We start from the raw sequence: 19,109 nt of genomic DNA on the forward strand, positions 1-19,109 counted from the left end.
CTCCTAGACAACCTACCCCTCTCCACCTCAACCCTTTAGCTAAAAGTACTGTGAACAGTGCCAAACAGCTTCCTATCTCAGCAAAATGTATATATTTTTGTCCGACACACTTTCTGGCATGAACTGAATTGATGTGTTTGATTATAAAGTCACACACATCCCTGTCATCAGAAGCCACACTGGCCTCCACTTCAGTTGGAGAGCGGTTGTTTCTTACAGTGGTAAATGGGAACCTGTAAGATAGAATGCAACAGAGATTGAGGCCAGAAAAATATGGGCCACATCTAGTCTGAAAACACAATGGTCAGAATCCGTGAATTATGTCTTTTTACCAGGCTGTAAGCACTGCTTTTGAAGGGATTCAGCCTAGAGCAGTGGTGGCGAACGTATGGCACAGATGCCAAAGCAGGCATGCAGAGTCCTCTCTGTTGGCACATAAGCCAAGTCACCCCAGCAGCTGAGCATCAATATTCAGGTTTAATTGCAGTGTTGGCACTTTGTGGTAAATAAGTGGGATTGTGGTTTGGTTGTGGTTTGGGCACCTGGTCTCTAAAAGTTTTGCTCTCACTGCCCCAGAGTGAGTGGTAGCTTTTACTAGAAATAGAAGCCAGGTTATATGCCACAGGTAGTGAGCTCTAAATCCCTGCACTAGAAAGCAAGAATGGGAGCACACAGAATGGGCATTTTTTCACTTCTGGAGACATTTCTAGATTCTTTTGGATGACTGAAACCCGGAAGATATCTTGGAGGTCACCTGGGCTGTGCTCCATCACTCCACAAGTATGAAAAATTGGGTCCAACATGGAGGAGTGACTTGCTCAAAGACACTTAGATTGTTGGTGACAGAACTCCCTGTGTTGCATACCTCCCTCCTCCCAGCCTGTTTCCTCACCCGTGCAATGGATAGCGTCCCTTCCTCACCGAATTCTGGGCTACGATACCCAGAGATCCTCTCTGCACACAGAACTCTCAGCTGACACCCTGCTCCCCTCACTCCTCCAGACTTCCTCCGGTGACCTTTTGACAGGTTCCAGGAGACAGGACGCAAGGACTCCCTCCCAGAGGTGGGAATACAAGCAGGAGTGATGGGCCTTTGGAAGAAAATGTGTAGGCAGAGCCCAGCCTCACAGGGCAGACCACTGTCCAGAGCCCATCACCTCTCTGGGGAAGTCGCACGAGGTCAGAGAGTGGCACCTGTGGGTGGGAACAGGAAGTGAGCCCTCCCCCCAGGATGCCCAAGAGGCAAGGTAGGCAGGAATAGCAATGCAAAACAGGAAGGGTAGGGGGCTGTCTACGGGTGGCCAGCACCATGCCAGAAAATGTTTTATCAGAGGTCAAGACCAAGTACAACTACACCCATGTGTACCTGTCAGTGGTTCTTTTATGCTGTAGATACACAGTGCTCAGGTAGTTGCTACTGGAATGTGCAACTGCAAAGCCAAAAGTACCAGTCATCTGGCCCTTTGCGGATGAAGTCTGCCGGCCCTGGTTTTTGCTGTCCACAGGCCCGAGTTCAAGCCAGTGCGCTGCTCCTTTCTACCTGGGTGACCTCAGGCAGCCACTTTTCATCTCTGGGCCCCATTTTTGTACCTATGCTAAGGACAGGCTGCTTCTGTGATTTCACAAAATCAAGCCCAGGAGATGTTCAGTTGCTTAACTGAAAATGTGGTGGGTGTCAGTCCTCTGAGGAGGGAATCAGGACTCATAACTTGGTTGGTCTCTGTAGTGCAGGAGGTAGGATGCTGTGGGCAGAATAAAATTTCCCCTATTTCTGGAAAAGATGATTCACACACTCACATTACTTCTTTGTCTCTCTTTTCACTTTTTTTGTTTTCCAGATACTGGCTGACCAACAAAGTCCACATCAAAAGACCAACCACTGGCCTCCTGATGTACACACTGGCCACTCGATTCTGCAATCAGATCTACCTCTATGGCTTCTGGCCCTTTCCACTGGATCAGAACCAGAACCCTGTCAAGTACCACTACTATGACAGCCTAAAGTATGGCTATACTTCCCAAGCCAGCCCCCACACCATGCCCTTGGAGTTCAAAGCCCTCAAGAGCCTACATGAGCAGGGGGCATTGAAACTGACTGTCGGCCAGTGTGACGGGGCCACGTAAGGTGGGCTCCTTGTGGGACTCGGAGGCTCACATTTCCTGCCAGCTACAACACAGGCAGATGGGAGTCGGGGTGGCACAAACAATAGAACAAGCAGGCTAGTGGTTTTCTTTGTTAAAGTGTAAAACAGTGACCAGAATATATATATCTATACCTGCATATATATATTGACCTGAGTATTTATAACTGTGTGGTGTTCATCTAGCGTTAGGCAGATAAGCCACAAGAAGAAGGCGTGGAGAACCCACCTGAACCAGACTGAGACTCAGTTCATCTTTAGGGCAGAAAGACTTGACGGGCAAAGAAGCCAGTCCCACGGCTTTGCACGACCACCAGCCTCCTGGGTTGGAGGAATCCTTGAGCTCATGGATGAATGCAGAGCTACCTGTGGTCAGCTGCCCAAACCCCTGGGATGTGTGGACTCCAGATGGCCAAGACCCAGAGAGGACACTTGATGGGGTCTGCACAGGTGCTATTTGAGGCTGGAGAGTTTAGTTGGGTAAAGGAGCACAAAGAAGCTAAAGAACCGAGGCCACAGCAGAGCTGAGGGCCTTGTTCCATGAACTTAGAGTTTGATTGCCTGAGTCACGGGTAACACAAGCCCCAGACACGACTGCACGACGTGGAGAGAAGGCTAGAAGAGAAACAATGGGTAATCCGTATCCTGGCTAAACGAGAACCACCAAGAACCTTGGCAGGCGAATAACCCTAAAGAGGCAAAGTGTTCTAGATCACAGCTTTGAGCAACGGAGACCTCCTTCTATGGGTTTGCTCACCCCAGGATGAGGCAGAAGAGTGTCCAAAATGTGGCCATGTGCCCCCGCTCTTTAAGTAACTGAGGCCGGCCAAGGCTGTGGGTTATCCTCCATCCTGCCCACTGAGAATGTCGATGAAGGACTCTGCTGTTCCCTCTGCCACCAGGGAAGACACAACAAAAGCTTCAAAGGACATTGTTGAGATAAATGTCATTCTCTTTAAAATATACATGATTGCCTTTCTGGGTGTTCCCACACCAGAGCCCCGGAATGTGAGGCCCAAAAGAAGGAGAAGCACCTAGCTCCAGCTCTGGCAGCTACTCTCTTTGTTTGCTTTCTGTGTCCTGCACATGGCAGGGTCCCTGCAGCTAGACTGCTGTGTCAGTGTCACTTTATTGTCACTTTTCCATCCTGATGGTCACAGTCTCCCTCACAGAGGTCCAGTGCCCGCCGCATATTCCCCCACTACCGCCTCTCCAAAGAAGCGATGAATGTCGAATTTTGCAAAGTCCTTTTCTTCCCCTGTTAAGGTTCACATTTAAGACTATAGCAGAAATAAAAAGCCAAACACAGTTCCAAACACCGGATGTAATCTCCTGGGAAAAATCTGGGCTCAATGCCAGTACCTTAGGGGCTGGAATCATAGGTCGCAAAGAGAGAAGCATTAGCCAGCTCTATCTGTTAGATGTATTCCCTCGCCTGATAACTAACAGTGTTTTAAAACATATTTGAAAGATAAGTAAAAAACCATTCTCTTGAAGGTGAAGAGAGTTAAGAAAAGTAATCAAGATCTGCTCCTGAGTGTATGGGACTGGACATAATTAATCAATGGCAATTCAGAACAGAATGTTGGCTCTAAATTAACATCTGATGGGAAGTAAGAGGAGCCAGTGCAAGGACACCCAGAACCATTCACCACACACACGAATGCCCTAGCCCAAGACCAGAATGGCAACAGTACATCCCTGCATTTTCCCCTTTGTCTTGTCGTAGCTTGAAACGTGAGATTTGGGATTTGCATTATAGAATGAATTTTTAAAAGAGCAACAGCCCTAATAGCTTCAGTGGGAACTAAGTGGTCCAGGCTCCTCCTGAACATGGAAATAATTAGTATCATATTTTATTTGTCTCCTGAGTCTTTCCCCTGGAAGATCTGAAAGGTCCTAGATGACACTTTATTTCTAAAGCTTGCAGCACCCTGGGGAGGACATAGAATTATCAGCAAGACCTTGGTGGATTAGCTAAGACTTTGGATTCCAGAATGTTCTGTGGTGAGGTCTGAGGCAAGCCCTGAGGTCAGGGCTTGGAGTTGGGCCTGAGCTCCGTCTGCCAGGCAGCATCCTGTCCCTTCAGGAAAGTTAAAGACCGGTACTGTAGAGAATTTGCTCTCTGGCAGATTACAAAGTGCCTCCTGGTTCCCTCCAGAAAGCGGGAAGTCTGGGACACCCACACCTGCCCGTTCCCTAACTTAGTGAGTCTCACGCTGCCACATCCCCTGGCGCTGTGGTGGCGGGAGCCCTGGGGCCTTGGCTCCTCTTTCTCCACCTGAGCAGGTACAGTCAGGAGGCCAACTGCCCTTCCCTGCCCAGTGAGACCCCCTTAGAGCCAGGTTCCCAGGGAGTCAAGCCCATACCCATCACTCTGATCCACCAGCTCATAGCTGCAGTCAAGCATCTGTCAGCCCAGCCTGCCCTCACTGCCGAGGCTGTCCGTGCAATCTCCAGTCTGCCCACCATCACACACCAGATGCCCTTCAGACTGTCTCCTTTTGCCGCAAGCCCCCTACAAACCCCACCTTCAACCTCCTTCCCTAAAGAAATAGAACCTGTCTGAAATGACGTCTCTCCTCAGAACTTCTTGGTCATTTTCCTTTCTTCCCCCACTCCGCTTCCCTTCCCCTTTCCTTCCCCCGCTTCCCTTTCCCTTTCCTTTCCCCTTCCCCTTCCCATTCCCCTCCCTCTTCCTCTACCCCTTCATCCTCCCATTTCTGAGGAAATGAGTTTCCTCCTCTGACCGGGTACATTTGCTCTCACACCCTTAGCCCCTCTGCCACCTCTGATGCTGTTGATCAGCAGATGCTCCCTGTACCCAGCCTGGCTCTCATGGCCTCTTTGCTCAACTCCCAGGACCCTTGGAAGGGTCCCCAGTCCATCCTGCTGCCTTTCCTCCTGACCACGCCATGCCTTCCACATCTAGCCTGTTCCTGGGACCAGCCTTGCACGCCCTCCATCTCACCAGTTCCCAAGGCTCCTTTTCGCTGAGAAATAATGGGGACTACTCCTGGGCATCCCTGGCCCTTCTCACGTATGCCGTGTCTTCCTGGGTTTCCCTTTCCTTCCCAGCTCCTTTTGGCCACTTATTTATATATTTATTTATGTATTTATGCTTTATTTATGGCCATGTCTGCCTTGATCTCAGCTGAGGTAGATCTGCCCATTCTCTCGCTCTCTTTTCGCCCCACAATGTAGACGCTTCTCCCTAGGGTCCTCCCCTGGGATCCCTACGCCCTCCATCAACAAGCTCACTCCTGCCTTTACATCCAGCCACCACCTCCCTAGGGGAACCCTCCTCTCTCTGCAGCCAGTCCTCTCCCCAGCTCAGATGGCGCCCTGCATGTTGGACACACTCTCTGTTCTGGCGGCAGCACTATGGACTGAATACCTCTGATGCCAAGAGCACCACGTGTGTCCCCACTTCCCCTGAAATGCCTCTTTTATTCTGTTGGAAGACCCGTGATCCTCTCAACCATATGACCTGAGATCCTGCTGCCACCTTCTACTCCTCTTACACATCTTTCTCTATTGTTTCTTCCCACTGGCACCAAATTCACCTCTTTACGCGTCCCCTGGACCACTTTTAGTGGCAGGCTCCTCTCCCACATTTCTTCTGCATGCTTCTACATCTTCCAGGCCTCCTGAGCATGCACACTGCTGCATTTCTCCTGCTTCTCCACCAGCCTTTCAAAGTTCTCCTGACACAAAAGGCAATGCACAAAAGTCTTTAACCTGACATTACAGTCCACCCTGTAAGGTCCCATTCTTTCTTTACACCCTGCACCAGCCAATCTATAAGAGTTGCCAGTCCCAGAAGGAGCACCTGTGTTTCCTCTCTCTGTGCCTTTGATCTTCTCGTTCTCATCCTCTGGATTATTCTTGAATTTCCTCCAAGGCCCACGCAGAGACCATGTCTTTCATGAAGCCCTCCCTGATCCACTGACCACTGGGGTCTCTCCCTCGGCTGAACCACCGTAGCACTTTATTTGTACCTTTCTCATGGCACTTACCATATTCTGCCTTGTATTATAGTTATTTGTGCGCTTGTCCTATAACTGTTCTTAGACTGTAAGCTCGCCAAGGGCAGGGGCTGTTTTATTCCTCCATATCCATCACAGCACTAGTCGTGGTGCATAACACACAGCAGTTGCTCAATAAATGTTTGTTGGATTCAATCCTCGATGACTATAGAGGGCTTTATAATTATTGAAGCCATTTTGCATCTACAAGGTCACAAGAATTTCCAAAAACTAGTGGGAGTTGGGCCAAAGCAGAAATTGTTATCCCCACTGTATACCATAAAATTGGGGCCTGCATTAAGCCTCCAAACTCACTAGCGGGGTTTCTACCTATGTCTTCTCTTTCTCATTCCAGGGCTTTGCTGTTTGTCTGTGTAGTTGGATCATTGTAAACTGAAAACTGACTCTGAGCACAGACCTGACTATCCCAGATCTGGGAGTCACCTTCAAAGGACGAGGGCAAACTTTAGCATGAACCCTGATGTGTGCCCATCAACCCAGGCAGAATCTCACTGCTTCCAAGAGAGGACAAAAGAAAACCTTTTGGGTTTTGTCTGACCCGGGGAGTGGAGCGGTAGGACCTCATCAATCACGCCCACTGCTGTTGTCCCAGGGTAGGAAACCATCCATCCAGATGGCAGAGAGACCCACAGCTCCAAGAGGCTGCTGTTTGATAAATCTCTTCATGCCTAATTACTGCTCCCCCTCCAGACTGGATGGAACAGGGACATTTATTGATGCCAGTCAGATGGGACTCCAGACATGCATGCTGCCTCATGAATGCCCTTAATAGCAGCCCCAATAACACCTGCCCCACCCGCCATCTCTCACTAGCACTGTTGGATGCCACCTCTTCCCACCTTCATTCCCACCCTTTCTCCTTCGCCTCTGGAAGCCTCCCCAGACCAGGTGAACTAACAGAGCCACATGGCAGCTTTTCCTCCTGGGCATCTGAGCCTTGACCTGCTGCAGTGATGCGGGACAGCAGCAAGAAGGGGAGACAGGACACTTGGTGCCATCTCTCAGGGGAGCAAAAGAAACCAATGAGCTTCTGTTCCAGTGGCAGGCCATCTACAACAATGGGAGGTTTCCATGGTTACAGTCCAGAAGCAAGGTTTTCGTTTCCTTTGGGCTTTATGATGAGGGTAGATTAATTTCCATTCCTAGCAGTAGAATGGCCCAGACAGTGGGCCATTTTCACATATGGTGCATTGAGCCACCCAGCCCTGATCGTAATTTGTCTATAATCATCCTCATTTTCTGTAGCCAACACCCAATACACCCACCCAGTGGGGACACTAAAGGGCCCTTCGGGTCTCTCACTGCTTCTCCTAGGACCTAGCATGAAAAATGGAGTCACCAAGAATTATAAGAAGACCTTTATATAGGAATTATATGAAGACGTCAAATGCCCCAGCCAGGGCATTTTCAAATATTCAAGAGGTTTGTCCAGAACTGACCCAGCACCAACTAGAAGCAGCCAGTCCTTGGGGAATGGATAGAAAATGAGGACCTGGCAGCCAAGAAGTGGTAAAACTGCACCGTGAACCCCAGCACTTTGGGGGCCCAACCACAAGTGAGAGAGGAGATTCTTCTGCAGCGCATTGAGGTGAGGGAAGTTGGGGTTGATGCAGACAAACACCTCTCCAGTGTGTTTCAAAGTGCTTTGTGTACCAGAAAGAGAATGTAAAGCGCTCAGCAGAACCACTGTACTTCCTGGAGTTGGGGTGCTGTGGGGAAGACTCTGGGTGAGGTGCTTTGCACAAGAAAAGCCAGCTTGTGCTTTATTGCTCTAATGGCCAGGCAGGGTATTGCGCTGCTGAGTACCGTGACGAAGGCAAGAGCTCTGGGCCAGATGATACCAGATGACCCAAGAGACTATCATTCAAGAGCCCATGGGACACGGATGAGGCCTCTGGGCCCTGGTGTTTTCTGGCCAACGGAGAAGGCATCTAGCTATCTCCCACACGGAGTAATTGTGCACAGGCTCATCAAGAAGGGCCGTGCAGGGAAGTGAGTGGGGAGGAGAGCGGAGGCCCGGAGCTACACAGCAGATGACAGCTGTGCAGCCAGGAGCCTTCAGGCGTCTGCTTGGCCAACATCAGGCCACACTAGCACCCCAGTTAAACCTATCGGTGGCTTTCCCTCATCTTGGGAAGGGAACACCAAGCCTCTAACCCTGAGCACAGGGCTATGAGCCTTCCTCCCCTCCAGCTCACTATGTCCCAGCCTCACAGGCCTTTTTCCTTTGAGAGATCTTCCAGAGTCGTCCTAGTCTCAGGGCATTTGCACTTGCTGTTCTCTCAGCCTGGAAAGTCTCTTCCCCACTCCTTGTTTGTTGCCTTCTTGTCATCTTTTAAGCTTCAAATCGAATTTCACCTGCTGGGGAGTCCTTTCCTGGTTTTCCTGAGCTAATAGTTTTCTGCCACATTTCACATTATATGGTAGGCAGGCTTTGCAAACTACAGTCTTCCCTTGGCCATGCAGGGTAAGTCGGAGACCTCAGGGGTGCCTGAGATCACAGACAGTAGCAATGCTACTTCCTATGCATACCTATAATGAAGTTTGATTTATAAACTCTACCCAGGAAGAGATGAATAATAACTAAAAATAAAATGGAACAACTCCAAAACTATGCTTTCATTGTTCTCTTCTTTATTGTTGGCTGCCTTGCTAGAGTGCTCAAGGGAAATTTGTTTTCCATAGGGGTTTCTGTGCCCCGAGAGGTCCTCCTCCAAGGCGACTGCAGTGTCTGCCTGGGGCATGGGCAACAGGGGCGGTGTGACTCCTCCCTGGCACTCTCAAGAGACACACACCAGCTTTGACTCTCTCAAGGGTGAATGAATCGTTCCAGGTAGAGGTAGTCCCAGGAAGTTTCAGTTGACTACTCAAGATAACATATGGCTCTTGCCATGAACAGGAAGCTCTTTCCCTGCCAGGCAGTGGAACACCACCATACCCTAAAGACCTTTACTAGCTGAGCTGCACATTGGAACTCCTGAGAGGACACTCAAACCCCTTGAACCTCGATCTTGCAGCTAACAATTCTAATGTGATTGGTCTGGGTGTGGCCAGGGCATCTCTAAAAGCCCCCATGTGGCACTCAGGTGCAGCCCGCCTGAGCACCTCTACCCAGACCCACTTCCTGAGCCCCACGATCTCTTCCACAGCAGCTCCACTGGGGACTCTGGTTTTAGGTCATTCTTTTGTTTCCAGATTCTGGGGGCCTCCTGCCTTGATTTCAAGCTTAGCTCCGTTCTGCCTGATGGGTTTGTTTCTGCTGCCTTTCTGGATGGCTGTATGCTGCAGCAGGAGGAAAGGCCTGACTGCCGTGTTGCCTGCCTCCCTCCATGCCTCTGGAGGACAGGAGCCTGGACTGGCATGTCTGCCGGTGCTCTTCCATGCAGGACACCAAGTAGGCATTTGGTAGACCCCTGTTGTGTGAATGAGATGAACATGTGAGTGTTTTGGAAGAACATTTGCACCCCACTGGCCCTCAGGGTAGGGAAGAGCCCTGCCTCGTGGAAAGAACACCAGGACCCACTCAAGAGGAGCAGGAAGTGCTACCACTATCTCCACTAGTCCATGTGTTCTGGGCCTCGTGTGAGACGCTTTCTGTAAGCCGTGTATGTTGCCATGCCCTCATTTCACAGACTGGATGACCAAGGTTCTCAGATGCTTAAAAACTTGCAGAAGATGCCAAAGCTCCTGAGTAGATAGTTTAATGCCAAAGCCAACACTATTAACACCAGCCCACTTAGATTCTGTGAGGGGCATTGAATTCTGCCAACACACAGCCATCTGGTCATTGCATGAGCCTCCACGGGAGAAATAAAGGGGCAGGGCTCACTTTCCTTCCATGCAGACTCTTCATCAGCTCTGCCCTGCTCTGGCTTTTCTCATTGGCAGAGCTGGTGTAGACCCAGAACACATCCAATGCCTGTTGTTAAAACGCTTTCTTGCCAGTTGGTACAGAGCTATATCTCTGGGACCCCAAGTGTCCTTGTTCTAGCAGCCACAGCCCATTCTGATTGGTCAGGGCCCTCTGGGTTGTTAACTATTTTGCATATCACACTTGCTCTCCAGGCAAGAAACAAGGGGCAGGAGGGCTATTTGGGCTTTGGGACCACTGGGCTGGAGTTCCATTTCCCTGGAGTTTGTGTAGTAGCCATGCCTGGAGAAGGGTCTGGCTTCCTTCTTTCTTGCTTTCCATGGACACATCCTCAACCCAAAGCAGGTGTGTGCAGCTCATGTGAGAACAGATTGTACATTCAATTATGAAAGCATCGAGAGCCACAAGAAGGAGCAGCATCTTCTGACAGTGTGTCAGGGTGGATAACAGGTGAACAATCGCCTGGAATAGTACCTGAGGCACACAGTGACAAGTTGGAGGGTGACGGAAGCTGCAGGAATGGCAGAGGACCAGGAGGGGGCAGATGACTGAGCCCTGACTCCATGCTTTACATGGACCCATTTGGAGTAGATGCTGTTTTTATTCCCACTCTATAGAGCAGGAAACTGAGGCAAAGAGATTGATGGCCCAAGGTCAGAAGTTTAGGAATCAGTTAAGCTGGGATTTATACGAAAGCCCTCAGGGACCCAGAGTGGTGCAGGGATCCCCTAAATTGCACCTTGACACTGAGGCTTCACCAGGGCCCTGGAGCCTGCACCAGCCAGTGATATGGCTAGTTCCCATGGTTATTATTCCCATACCAGTTCAGCTGCCAGCCCTCCCACCCCAGCTCCTTGTCCCCAGACCCACCGAGTGGAAGTGCTCATAATTATAGTGCCAGGGGCAGACTAGCTGCACAGCCCTGGCCCTTATGGTTGCAGCTGCTGCTTTTGAACTTGGTGGGGAAGCCAAATATCCTCCTCTTCTACACTGGGCCACTTGGCCCAGAGTCCATGGATAGCTAGGGGACTACCAAACCACAGGCTGCTGGGAAAATGTGGAACTGCTTTCTGGCAGAAGCCAGCCTGAAAGGAAGTGAAGCCATCACAGCAGAGGACAAAGCCAGTGAATGAAGAGCAGACATCTGTCCTAGGCAAGACCTTCGCTCTAAGAGCCTGCCTCAAAATTAGGTATTTGCATCAGGCTGGGTCCCAGCAGGGAAGTGGCCTCCAGCCCCCATTTGCAGTGTCAGATAGTGCAGGGGACCTCAGATGGCCTGGGCCTTCCCTGCCTCTCCAGCATCCTGCCTGAGCAGCGTGGGTCCAGCTACTCACCTCCTGCTTCTTCACCTGTAACCTAGCAGTAAGGAAACCTGGCGGGCTCAGGATTAAACCAGGTAAGGTAACTGAGGTTCTTCAGCCACTGCTTTAGTCCATTTTGTGCCACCGTAACAGAGGACCTGACATTGGGTAATCGTTGAAGAACAGATTTATTTCTTGCTGTTTTGGAAGCTGGGAGGTCTGAGACCAGGAGCCCAACATCGAGGAAGGACCTTCAAGCTTCAGCAGCACCTGGCAGATGAGGGAAGCGTGAAAGAGGGAATGGGCAAGATAAAGTGTTGGACTTGATTTTATAACAAAACTACTCTTGGGATAACTAATCCGCTCCCAGGATAATGATGTTAATCTACTTATGCAGTCAAGGGCCTTATAAAGCTCTTCACTTCTCACTAGATTTAACCTACCAGTACTGTTTCTCTGAAGATTAAGTTTCCAACACCTGGAGTTTGGGAAACGCATTCCAACCACTGCACCGCTCCAGGAATTAGATGTGAGTGAAAACTCACTTCCTGCTCTTATGGGCCACTGTCTTGGACCAAGGTAGGGAAGATGAGTTTGGGGTGAGTTCTGCGCAGTGTTCACCTGGCTCAGCCTACTGACCTTCCTCACTATTTTTGAAACAAGAGGACTGGGCCTGACACACATTGGGTGCCCTGGAATGAATGAGTGCCTATGGACTGAATGAAGGCCTATAGAGTGAGTGAAGGCCTTGGAATGAGTGACGGCCTGTGGAATGAATGAAGGCCTGTGGAATGTGTGGATGCTTTCAGTTTTCTGAAACCACCTCTTCTGGCTACTGAGCAGAGGGGGTGCTCTTCAGGCCTCAGTTTCCATGTCAGAATGATACAGATATGTTTCTCTGCCTCTCTCTACCTGAAAGCTGCAGTTAGGACCATAATCATTTAACAGCACCCTAATTTAACATGAGTGCCCCTAAATTCCCTTCCACTGCATACCAAAGAGCTACTTCCTTCCAGGGGCTTTGTGTCCATGCAACACTCCGACAAGTAGCCACAGTACTATGCTATGCACCAGGCGTTGCAGTGGACACTTGACCAGTTTGTCTCAGTCCTCCACCAGCCCTCTGAGGTGGGCACTACTTAGCTGCATTGCATGGGCAGAGGAAGGACTAGCCAGTGGCAGGCATGTATCCAACTCAGGGCAAAAACTCCTTCTATGAATCTCTGCTGCACTTATCTACACCACAGTTGAAGTTCATTCATTCGCTCATCCATCTCTGTCTTAGTCAATTCAGGCTGCAATACCAAAGACCTTGTAATTTAAATAACAAACATCTATTTCTCACAGCTTAAGAGGCTGAAAAGTCCAAAATCAAGGCACCAGCGGGTCCAGGGTCTGCGGAAGCCATCTCATTGTTGCATCTGCGTGTGACAGAGAGCAGAGGGAGAAGCAGCAGTTTTGTCTTTTTGCAGAAGAGCATGAACCCCATCATGAATGCTCTGCCCCTGTAACCTAATAATCTTGCAAAGGCCCGACCTCCTAATACTACTGTGTTGGGGGTTAGCGTTTCAACACACACATTCTAAGAGGACAGGAACCGTCAGTCTGCCCATCTCTTCAGCGTTCATTTGAGAAACATCAGGAGTGCCCATCAGATGCCACGACACAGGGACACCCGATCCTTGCTCCTGTGGGGCTCACAGTTCAGTGGTAGGAGCACATGAGGGAGGGGAGGCACAGGTAAGGGGTGTGGGTGTACGGGGTATAGATGAATGAACAGGCTGCGGGAGAGAAAAGGGGCAAGGAGAGATTGAACAGGAAGAAAGGCGCACAGATTCCACTTGCAGAGGGCACATCACAGAGAGGCATACTTGAGGGGAAGTTTCCCAGGGTGGCAGGTGGAACATGTGAATTCCTACAATAAGTGAGCATTGCCCTTGCTACAAGTTTTCCCACTCGCTCGTGTCAGCTTCTTCTTCTTCAATTTTTCTGTTCTGTCTTTGAAGATACTTACCACTGAGGCAGGAAGCAAAACTTGGAAATAAGCCGTAGGGACTGGATTCATGTGTCTATGTAGACATCTCTCCTTTCCTCTGAGGACACATGGGCAGCAAAGGAAGAGTGAAGGCTGGAACACGTTGAACTTCACAAAGTCTGGCCTTCTTCCAGCTCTGGGGCTCTGGGCTGTAGAACACCCATGCACTGCACATAACCCACACCAGTGACCACCCAGGGGAAGCAGGAGCTGCATGTGTGTGCCGAAGAGTGCCCGCTTCCATTCATTCACCCAACTTCAGACACCACTGAGAACCAGCAATGAGCTGGGGCTGCCACTGGGCAGCTGAGACACACAGGCTCTGTCTGGGGAAGCTCAGGTCTGCAGGGAGGAAACACGGTGCACAATGAATGACCGAATGACATCAAAGTGGTATTGAGAGCAGGATCCACAGAAATTGCAGAGGAGCTGAGCCTTGAAGAATAAGCTGACTCTCAAGACTCCCTACCCTGGAAAAATTTGGTGTCAGAAAGGGACAGGGGAATCACTCAAGTAGCTGGCTACCACACTGCTGCCAACTCCTACCAATACAAAGAACCACCAAGGGAACAAGCCTTGCCACTTACCACAAACCTCTATATAGGTCTCATGCTGCTCCAGACAGGCCACCTGGACTCACAAGACCCTTGGTTTGTGGAGAATGGTCTCAACGATGCTGAGGGGTGAAAAGGACAGGCAGGTGCCCACCCAGCATGCACTGCAGTCTGCACTCTCAGCTTGCTTTCTTCCCAACCCATCCCTCATGTCATCCTCTTTGCAATGCGCCTTCCCCCAGGTGTGGTCATTGAGACTTTAATGTTCCACATTCTGTTCCCTGGGTTTGTTTACAGTGCATCTCATTGTAATGGGGACCACCAGGCCCATCTTTGAGGAAATGTTACTGTTTCCCAGGGTTGCTGCCAACTGCATAGGCTCTTGGCATACAGATCAGCCTTCCCCTGGTCTCTCTCAGGGAAGACGGAAGTTACTGGGTGTTCTAATGGGAGTCAACTGGACAGAAGGGGAGATGGGATGAAACAGGGGGCATCCATAGATCACTGAGCGGAACCTGCGCTTTCTTTAACCATAGCAACTAGAGAAGGGCAGGGTGGGTGTGATGGGTAAGGTGGAGTATCAACTTGATTGATTTTGTGACCCACTGGGGGATTATGGATATGGATATGTCTGGAAGAAAGGGGTTAGAGAGGAGTAACCTTGAGTACTGTACCTGGTCCCTCACCACTTCCTCACTGCACTTTTCCTCTGCTCTACCACACCCTTCCGCCATGATGCTTCTGCCTTGAAGCCCGTTGAGCTTGGACAGTAGTGGGCAGCTAGTATAGGTGGAGCTCTGCTCTCTTGGCTGTACCCCCTGCTCTGATTGGTCAACACCCACCTGTGTTCTTGGCTTGCTTCACCTGTGGCTCTGTTCTGACTCCCTCTCCCTAATCTCATTGTTTTCTCCGCAACCTTGTTGAACATGACCTCTTCCCTTGTTCTTAACACTTTTAATTCTACCAACATAATAGACAAAATAAAGGCCAACATTATGCCTTTGCAAACCCCTTGAATAATTTTTAAACAAATACATGTTCATTCCTTATCTGAATATATATGGTTCCTCCAAAATAATGGATTATGTCAATAAATGTACCCAACCATAGAAAGAGTTAGGATTAGAGGGAACTGGATACCTTAGGTCATCACCCACAGTCTGACATGGAAATTCAAGTTCTCAAAAGACACACAAAAGTCAGTCCCAATCCAGAAACAACCATTTCCTGTGACTTTGTCCAAGGTGGTCTTCCTGTCTCCATGGGACCTGAGTCTACTCGCTATGAGTGTCTCAGTCACTAGCTTCATTCTGCCTGGGGTTCAGATGCAGTATCTCTGTAGAGCTGCATCTCCTGAGCTCACCCTCCCAGGTTCTCCCTGCATGCATGTCTCTCAGATGATTCTTATTCATTTGACCTAGTTCACTGAGTAAACCTAGAGTGACTGATCCTTGATTTAGCTCTGGTGTCTCTAAAGAAGTCTCTCCCTGGGCAGCTCTGGAAGATGAAGACAAGAACTTCCCAAAGCCCACACCCTGATCTCTCTGCCCCCAACTGGTGTCAGTACAGGAGGGAACTGCATTCACACTTCAAAAGAAGGCAACAGCTCAGGAGGAACCCTCCTGACAGTGAGATTGCTTCTCTCAACCCCTGAGTAGCCATTGACAATCAATGGAAATGACATCCTTGCCACTTCATGAAGACCCTCTTCAAATTTGATCCCTTGTCTGCATTAGTTTTGTCATGAAAGATAATGAACATATTTGGAGTTTAACATAATGCTTTGGGTTTTTTGTTTTTTTGGTTTTTTTTTTTTTTTTTTTTTTTGCCTAAAACCTGCATGGAAGAATAAGGCAAAGGAAACGCAAGCAGAAGTGAGTTGACAATCACACTGCTGAATACATTAAAATTACAGGCTTTCTGTTATGCCAGAATACAACCTGAGATCCTCCCTGAAAAGTGCCTGGGATCTGAAGAGGAGGAGGGGTTTCAAATTCCTTTGCATATCAATATTTTCAAGTTGGTTACTCAGATAAACAAATATAGATGTGTAAGACTGAGGAAACACTTAAACATTTGTATGTGTGTTTGTTAATATGTTTTTGTTCTTTTACCTTTAAAATAAAGAAAACTTCTTTGCAGATAAGGGGAAGAGAAATCATATAATTTAGCAGAGTCCAACAAAGCTAGTTGAACAGGGTGTAGATAACATGCATTTAAAAGAAGCCAGGATGTTTGTCCAGTAATACATTAAAGAGCTATCATTTCACTGAGATTGTGGGTTTCTTCTTCTCCCCATAGGTTATATGGGTGAATTTCTGTCTATTATGGAGTAAAGCTCTTTGTGTCAATCATCTCCTCTCCACCTACATTCTCATGTGCATCAGTGTTAGGAAGATAATTTCTCCATTTCGCTTACATTTTTCTTTGCTCAATTTATCCTGCTCAAGATCATACTGATGTCAAACAGCCTATGTCCATGGCGGGGAAAGAGATAATTTCAAAATCTCAGTTCTTAACTAGCTGCCTATCATCACCCATCCACTCATCCCCAAGGCCCCCTGCCTAACCTCAGCCAAGATCTCCCAATTCCCAAATCAACCCCAATTATTCCAACTGAACCCCCAGCATCCGTCTTTCAGATTTTCATGTTCCTCTTGGTCACTAAGAAAACACAATGCTATTCAATCTCACTTATGGGTCTTATATGTTTGTTCCTTGTTTTGTGTTTTGTATATTTAAAACTCAGATATTTTAGTAGGTTTTCATCTACTAGGCAAACAGAGACCTCTCTAGGTATTTCATACCAAAAGTGTTGTTGGATGAACTAAGAACAAAAATCAAGGAAAAACATCACCAGCTTCCAGGAAATCAGAAATTATAGGAATCTCAGGAAACTACAACTGTGTTTCCCACTGCCCTAAAGAAGGTAAACTGTAGCCATTGGTAAATCTCATGTATACTGAACTGCTGTGGTTTCCTATCATGTTTCTAAACAATGCACAAGTTCTTTTCATTGATAGGATCTAAATCAGAATCCTGGTGTTAAGGAATCCTAGGGAATGCAGTTCTTAGAATCCCAACCCCACAAATACAACAGACAGCTTTGGAAGGATTCAGAGTAAATGTTAGTTTCCCAAATGCAATGCTCATGGGTTCACAGTTCTCCAGATACTGTGTTAGTAGCTGTGAATATATCATGCACATTTTGCACATGAAAAAACACAGCTCAGATTTATTAGGCAATTTTCCCAAGGCCACACAACCAATAAGTGATCATTGGTCTGATTTCTGAGTCCATGCTCTTGCCACAATACCCTCCTGTTTCATATGATGTTTAAGAAGTAAACATTTATAAACTTATCATGTCCTTTTCATAGTCAATCTTCAGAAACTTTCCAAGGACGGGGCAGCCAGTCCAGGTGTCCTTACCTCATAGCATTTCCACATAGCTGTATCTCCTGCTGTCCATAAAATTCTTCCCAGAGGGTCCCAATGTCTCTTCCACCAGTGTCTCTTCCACTAGTGATCCCTAGTTGGATGGAGCTCTCTAAGCACATGACTTGTTTTTTTTTTTTTTTTTAACACTTTTGAATTGTCAGCATTGATTTTCAAGCTAGAACAGAGCAGAGGAGTCCCCGTGGCTCTCCATGCTGACTTCCCAGGTGCCTCTTTAGGTCTGTGGATGGTAGATCTGCCAGTCACCATGTCTTTCAATCTTCCAGGAAATACTACATTTTCCCAGGACTCTTGTCAGTGCATATACCAGTGCATATACTCTTGAGGTGCACAGAAACTTCTTCCTGGTCATTTTCAGGGACAAGGCAAGTCTTTTGCCACCATCTAATGGGAGCCAAACTGCACAGAGAAGAGTTGCTAAAGAGGAAAGCAGGGCCAGTTCCATAGGTCACTAGCTAGATTAGTAATACCCTGCATTTTTTTTCTTTTGGCCTGGAGAGAAAAATACCTTTCTTTAACATGAGAAGCAGTGTCTCAGCACCTTATTATGTCATCAGTCATGATCCCACCAATGTTTCTATGATCTTCAAGAGACTTGGTTTCACATTGTGAACAAGGATATTATTCATAATCACCTTGTTCATGAGCATGAAGGAAGTGTGACCTGTTTCTAAGTGAGAGCCTCTTCTACAAGAGTAAGAGATAAATGAAGTAACACAACACGGTAAATAGTGGATGCCTCCCAATTTGCTGTCTCAATTAAAAAGAAAAGAGAAAAAACTAACAGAAAGATGTACGACAATTATATCTGGAGGTGGGAATAGAGAACAGCAGAGAAGGTAATGAGCTCTCAGGACAATCATTAAGACAGGCGGAAAGATATTAGGGTAAGGAAAGTGAAATCAAAACAGAGAAACTGTTGTAGTCAGGGTTTACAAGGGAAACAACTTAATACAGGACACAAAATTTACAGAGATTATTTTTATAATATTCACCCAAAGAGTCAAATGAAGAAGAATGTGAGAAATCCATCTATATGTTAGAGATCCAAAGAATTCAGCTGAGGGCCTGGATCCCATGGCAATGTCTTGAACAAGTCCAGCTGAAGATCGAGAACCCATGGCAATGTCCTCCACAAGACCAGCTGGAGGCCTAGAGCCCAGGACAATGTCTCATGCAAGTCTGTACCAAGGATCTGCACTGAGACAGCCCAAAGGTCAGTGGTGGAAGCTAGAAAGTCTGTGCCAGTGTGATAAAGGATCTGTGCCAGCAGGCTGAAGAATCTGCACTGGAACCAGTAGGTGATGCTCAAAATAAGGTCCAGAGCTCCCTTGAAAAGAACAGCACCATTCCCAGCAACAGCAATGTCCAAAACTCCTCCAAAGATGAGAACAGCTGAGTCCATATTAGGAAAGCCAGCATGACAAGCTTCTCCAGGACAATCAACAGCACAGCCTCTTCCCCTCCAGTTCTCTTTTCTATACTGTTGGCAACAATCCTCAGGTGGGCCTTCCACACCCAGCACCATGCTGATTCAGTTCAGCTGGGTGTTACAAGTTGATCATTAGTTAATCCACCACAGAAACGGGTGCTTTATCAGAGCTTATAAATTCACACCCAAAAGCATAAACTTCTGGGTTCTCTCCCCCAAAGGAAACACTAATCATACTTCTGTCTATACCAGATGATGATCTTGAAC

The 19,109-nt window shown here is 48.1% G+C and overlaps 1 protein-coding gene across 1 annotated transcript in view; it reads left to right on the forward strand.

Moving 5' to 3' along the window:
• Nucleotides 1-3,184, forward strand: part of St8sia2 (ST8 alpha-N-acetyl-neuraminide alpha-2,8-sialyltransferase 2) — a 66,325-nt gene extending 63,141 nt beyond the window's left edge. The window contains exon 6 of the mRNA XM_005381598.2: nucleotides 1,839-3,184. Coding sequence (XP_005381655.1) covers nucleotides 1,839-2,124 — 286 coding nt within the window. The 3' untranslated portion in view covers nucleotides 2,125-3,184. The remainder of the gene's footprint in view (nucleotides 1-1,838) is intronic.
• The last annotated feature ends 15,925 nt before the right edge of the window (nucleotides 3,185-19,109 follow it).

Source organism: Chinchilla lanigera, unplaced genomic scaffold (genome assembly GCF_000276665.1).
Source record: "Chinchilla lanigera isolate Chin_1 unplaced genomic scaffold, ChiLan1.0 scaffold00015, whole genome shotgun sequence".
Taxonomy (NCBI): domain Eukaryota; kingdom Metazoa; phylum Chordata; class Mammalia; order Rodentia; family Chinchillidae; genus Chinchilla; species Chinchilla lanigera.